We start from the raw sequence: 5,692 nt of genomic DNA on the forward strand, positions 1-5,692 counted from the left end.
TTAGTGAATAAAGTCTTTCACCGTCAAGCTTTATTATGTTAAACATGTATTTATGTATGTGTGGGTGTATTTATATGCCTCTGTTTATTAAACCAGAGCGGAGATGATGTGAGAGGCAGACCAGAGGGATATATGGCGAGACCAACCCATTATCACGAAATTACGTGCCTATATTTTCTGTGACACTGACACGTTTTTCCACCTTTTTGTATGAACATGTCATGTATTTCTGTGAACGTGTCACTGTCACATATTTGTTACTCAACTGTTTTGTCCTATTTTCAAACCATTGTCGCTTTGGTTTAGGGTTAGATTTACATAAAATGGCATCCTTACCCAAATCAAACTCTAACCCTAATGCCAGGCGACAATGGTTTAAAATAAATAAATTATAAAAAATAAATCATGAAAAAAAGGTATAAACCAATACTTGAAGTGATATCCTAACACAAACACCAAATCTAACCCTATGCCGAAGCGTCAATAGTTTGAAAATAGGACAAAACATTTGAGTAACAAATATGTGATAGTGACACGTTCACAGAAATACGTGACATGTTCACGCAAAAAGGCGGAAAAACATGTCAGTGTCACAGAAAACACTCACAAAATTATGTGACTATAGGTACATAATTGTGTGATACAGAGTTGGGGAGACTGTCTCCTCTTGTACGGGCGAAAGAAGTTCTCCTAAATGGCCTTGAAGATGTTCCGACTGATTTTGGAATGCTTGTTTGGACTGTTTTATGCTCTCTCTTTTGTTTTTATGTGACACCAGCATAAATTATTTGATAAATTATTTTAAAAAGTTTATTCAAAATTCCCAAATAACAAATATTAATTGAAGTAACACGTAAAACATCGAGTAAATACTTACATTTTAATTGATATCTTAGCTGTAAGTTTTTAAATATTCAACTGATTAAAACATTTTAGTTGAATGAACTATAAAGCTAGTTGAGCGGTCCGTGTACTTTTGCGTCCATTCGTTTTTCTTTTTTAAACAACTATATAAAAAAGAAAAATTGTGCTTTTCTTTATATTTGTTTTCAAGGTAGTGGATAGATTAACCAAAAACAAAGTCAATTTTCTTATTTAAAATTATTTTAGAAATGAAAATCAAATTATTGGTATACAACTATTTTTTCAGTTTTTCAAAAATGCTATTTTTGATTCTTGCATTTTATTTGCGTTGACCCGGAACATTTATTTGATGACCTTTTCGTCGCCACGTTGATTACGTTGATTACGTAAAAGGATTAGTTCAGCAGAAGATGCTTGAGATGGAGCAGTACGTTCTTTTTAAAGGAAGCAAAAGGGTTACGTTGAAGGACGATGACATGAGCGCGGAGAAGATAGGTCGAATTTTTCAGGTGAGTACACGCATTATTAGTTTACAGAGAAAAAAAAACACATGATCTTCGAAATGCACGGAAACGTTTTACGTTCACCTTTATTACTAACGTTACCTATTGTTTCACATTAGCTTAAAAGTTTGAAAATTTGCTAATCAATGCTGGATAAATGTTAGCAAACAGTGTAGATACTGTAATCAATTATAAAATAAAAACAATTCGGCAATAAATCAGTCATAAAGACATAAAGGTGTTGTCGCATGGAGTTGTGGTTATTAATCTTGACCTTGCTATTGTTTTTAAGGTTTCATCGCAGACTCTGTATTTGACAAATGATTCGAATGTAGCAATTTTCCCGGCACAGTCGGGTTACTTCAGTGCCCTAGACCTCACTGCACGTGGGCATTATGAGGTCCATGGGGATGAAGTGGAGAAAGGGATTCTCACCCCAGGAACACTACTCTCAACCCCATCAGTCTCCCAGCGTTTCTCCTTTACACGCAATACTCCACCCTCTGCAGCTGCTGGCTCACCTGCAACGGCTGTTGCAGGACCTCCGAAAGCCGCCATGACTCGATCATTTCAGAGGTAACTTATCGTTATTTTATTTATGCATGTTATGTTAGAAAGATTCTCAATAAAGCTTTAAAAATAGCTATTTAATTTATATTAATAATTTTCAGTCAAAAAGGTCTGGTTTAATTTTTTAGACATTACTATTCGTATCACCAAAATTTCAAAAACCACACAGGTTGGCTCCATGTAGCATAATTTTTTAACAAAAACGCGTGATTTACTCACTACTCATACTTTGTGTGTGTGTGTGTGTGTAAGAGAAATTAAATTCTGAATTTGTCATGTGCATATGTCTCCCAGATCCATTTACATAGCTGAGTTGGTAAATGGCAAACTGAGGCCAAGCAGGATGGTGGTAGTTCGTTTCATGGAATGTGAGGCTACAGTACATGGCAATATTGGGAAAGTTCAAGATGCTCTTGGCAGTTATGATCCTGTAATTCTCACCGATGCCCAGGGCAATGAGATACTTGACTCTGAAGGGACTAAAGGTGCATATTCATCAATTTGTTTGCATTTTTACTCTGTTTTAAACATCAAAAGTGATGTGACAATTTTTATGGCATGTCACCTCCACATACTCAGGATCCATCTACTGGAAGCAAAATGCCCGCAAGGTATTTGCCATTGCAGAGCACGACTTCACAGAATTTCAAGGCAGCAAGAGGAAAAGAAGGTACAGAATTAGTATTTGTGAGTACACAAATATTTTTTTCAAATGCAAAAGTCAATTCTAATTTATTTTAAACCACATTTAGCTCAAGTCGGAAAGATGATGAAACATCAAGTCTACAAGATGTCTTTGATAAGATAGAAGAAGTGGTGCTGGCGTCACAGGGCCTTCAGCAAGTTATTTCAACTATCAAAGAGCTTTCTGAGCTGTCCAGTCAAACACCTGCCAAAACCTTGACTGAAGTCCAAACGGAGAAAATAAAAGCAGCTTTCGCTTGCATAGTCTGCAAAGGTAAGAGGTTAAACATATCTTTTAAAACGAATGGTATAGGGTTTGGGTGTATTCACTTTATGTTGAGGGACAGAAACCGCTTGCATTTTTAAAAAAAAAATTAATTTGCTTTCTAAAAATGAATACAAATTGTATGAGTTTATAACAATGAGCAATAATTTGGGGGCTCTAGCATGAGAATCATTATTTGTGTTTATGGGGTGGTTTTCCAGACAGGGCTTATCCAGAAAATGCATGTTTGAGCTGCTTAAATTTAAAAACATCTTGTAGTTGTACTTGTCTTAACATATATCAATGCCATTGTTTTGTCCCAAGATGCAATTCATTAGTTTTTTGTTTAGACATGTTTGTAAACTGAAAAATCCTAACATAACTAAGGCCTAGTCCTGGATTAATCTAAACCCTGACCAGGAAACTGACCCTTTATGTATCTTTTTCCAGGTAGATGGATAATAAAGCTAGCCTTTTTAAACACCCTATCTCTGCACAATAACTGATTTTTTTGTAAAAAAAAATTTTTTAAGGACCCATTGATCAACCAGTATTTGCCACCTGCTGTAGAAGCCTGATCGGATGCAAACCTTGTGTTGATCAGTGGATGGCTACTTCATCACAGTGCTTAAAATGCAGAGAGGAAGCTCTTAGCAACCACATCTTTCTTGCAGCAGGTCTTTCTGAAGCTTTGTTAGCTCTAGGTGACATCATTAGGGTAGAGTAGGCCTACATTACCCAGGAAAAAATTTTAGCGATTCAAGTTTAGTTCAGAAGTTTATTTCACAGTTGATATGTAAAGTTTTGCTGCACAACTACTTAAAACAAGAACTAAAAAGAAATACTTTAATTTTATTTATTAGCATCATGTTGATGCTTACATTCTTGTGTAATATATATATATTTTTTTTTAGAAAAAACACTTGATGGAAAGCAGCATTGAACAATTAGAAGGCATGCTCTTTAAGAGTATCTTTGAGTTAAATTTACTAAACACATCAAAGCCTCTTTAAAAGGCAAAAAGTTTTTGTTGACCGTATTATTGAGCAAGTAAGTGATGTCTGGGCACTTTTCTGAAAACAGTTGTTCTACTGTAGCCTTCTCATGTTCACTTGTAATAGGGTCTGTTCCAAAGGCTGAAACCCTTGTCAAAGATGTTCCCAGTGTGTTCATGTACAGATCAGCTGCTTCAGTTCCATGAGGCATAGTAGTGCTGCTGAGATTTTTTTTGCACAACCACCCTGTGCAATCTGGTTTGGGATTCCTTTTCCTGTAGTAAATGGGACATGTTAACTTGTAATAAATGATTGAATGTCAAGTGCTTTTCAAGAGTTTTAAATATTATTTAGCATACCAGGAATCCTGTGGTTGTTCCAGGCCTCTACTACCCTGCTAATGCCCAGATGACACAGCTGACAGACAAAGTTAGACATGCAGTATCTTGTTAGGTTGCAGTCCATATCAATCAGTTCTTGGTCGACCAGCTGAACAAGAGCCTCCTTCAAAGGGTAATTAACCCTGTTGTTTATTTCAGGCCAAATTCTCTCAATTGTGTGATTCTGATGAAAGAATTTAACAAACTAGTAAAATCATCACATTACTAAAATTATATTCGTCTTTATCATCAAAAAAACTAAAATTGGGAAACAACCCTTAAATACAAGTGATTTTTACAAAAAAAAAGTTTGTATACGTTTTAAGTTGTGAGTTTTCAGAACAACAGTATTTTACCCACAAGGCAATACCTTTGTTGATTTGGTCTGACGATATGGTGGTGTTTCTGTATTCATTCTGTGGTCAGCAAGAATTTCTTGCATAAATAGAGTCAAGAAAAACTCTTTTCCATGGTCCACCCTTATCTGGTCCCACATTCCATTGTTGATTACTGCAGGCCTTAAATTATATGATTTAAATAGAAATTGGTTTATACACACACAAAAAAACAGTAAGTGTTTTGGAATACAAACCTATACACTTCATCATAGATAATGATGTTATTCTTTACTGGCATACAGGAATATGCCATTATCTTGCTGCTATAGCCATCAATTGCTAGGACATGTATAACTCCAAACATGCCCAATTTTTCATTTTGATCTAAATGGAGTTTGTGGCACAGTAAGGTATGGGATTCAGGTTCCGTGCACCCTACGAGAAAGGTAAAAAAACTGTTAATGAGTTACATTGTTTTTATTTTTTGTGACCCTGGATGACAAAACCCATCTTCGAAGCAAAGCATATAGCCTAGGGCAGGGCTTTTCAAATCTTACTCTGAAGGGCCGAGCGCTACAGAGTTTATCTCGAACCCTAATCAAAAATAACCACCTAAGACTGTCTAGTGATCATGAAGACCCTGATTAGCTTGCTCAGCTGTGTTTGATCAGGGTTGGAGCTAAACTCTGCAGTGCTTGGCCCTATAGGGTAAGATTTGAAAAGCCCTGGCATAGGGCATAGGCTGTATATAAAAGCTAAAAATGAATTGTATGGGTCAAAATTATAATTTTGAAGCTTCACCGGTGCTATATGGCACTTCTACGGTTCTTCTATGATTACGAGCAAAGAACTACTTTTGGTGCTATATAGCACCGTTTGTTTTTAGAGTGTAATGCTATTTAAATACCCTGGGGCAATAAGTATTATTAATAATGGTCATAATAACAAACTAACTTACACTGCATCGCATTTCATGATATGGTCGATGTATTGTCCGGAGGGCTCGTCCAACCCTACTTTCTGCCGCTCGAATTCCCTTTGCTGTCAAATAACCGGTCATCAATTTACGACCGTAGGTTGGTCCTGTCTAGAG

At 36.1% G+C, this 5,692-nt stretch overlaps 1 protein-coding gene and 1 long non-coding RNA gene across 2 annotated transcripts; one reads left to right on the forward strand and one right to left on the reverse strand.

The window, feature by feature from the left end:
• Positions 1-1,260: 1,260 nt before the first annotated feature.
• On the forward strand, positions 1,261-4,204 carry LOC129447663 (uncharacterized). Its single transcript, XM_055209411.2, has 6 exons — positions 1,261-1,373; positions 1,660-1,943; positions 2,232-2,422; positions 2,517-2,607; positions 2,690-2,895; positions 3,420-4,204. The coding sequence occupies exons 1-6, from the start codon at positions 1,275-1,277 to the stop codon at positions 3,611-3,613; spliced, it is 1,065 nt and encodes a 354-aa protein (XP_055065386.2). The 5' UTR covers positions 1,261-1,274; the 3' UTR covers positions 3,614-4,204.
• Positions 4,017-5,692, reverse strand: LOC129448235 (uncharacterized). Its single transcript, XR_012370663.1, has 3 exons — positions 5,558-5,692; positions 4,241-4,445; positions 4,017-4,156 (listed from the first exon to the last, which is right to left on the reverse strand). It is a non-coding gene; the product is annotated as an uncharacterized lncRNA (long non-coding RNA).

This window comes from Misgurnus anguillicaudatus, chromosome 8 (assembly GCF_027580225.2).
Source record: "Misgurnus anguillicaudatus chromosome 8, ASM2758022v2, whole genome shotgun sequence".
NCBI classification, from domain to species: Eukaryota; Metazoa; Chordata; class Actinopteri; order Cypriniformes; family Cobitidae; genus Misgurnus; species Misgurnus anguillicaudatus.

Excerpts from the sequence above, each read along its gene's own strand:
- LOC129447663 (XM_055209411.2), top strand. The coding sequence starts at position 1,275 with ATGCTTGAGATGGAGCAGTACGTTCTTTTTAAAGGAAGCAAAAGGGTT. Across the intron at positions 1,374-1,659 it reads AGATAGGTCGAATTTTTCAG|GTTTCATCGCAGACTCTGTA; the intron begins GTGAGTACACGC and ends ATTGTTTTTAAG. Across the intron at positions 2,896-3,419 it reads CGCTTGCATAGTCTGCAAAG|GACCCATTGATCAACCAGTA; the intron begins GTAAGAGGTTAA and ends AAATTTTTTAAG.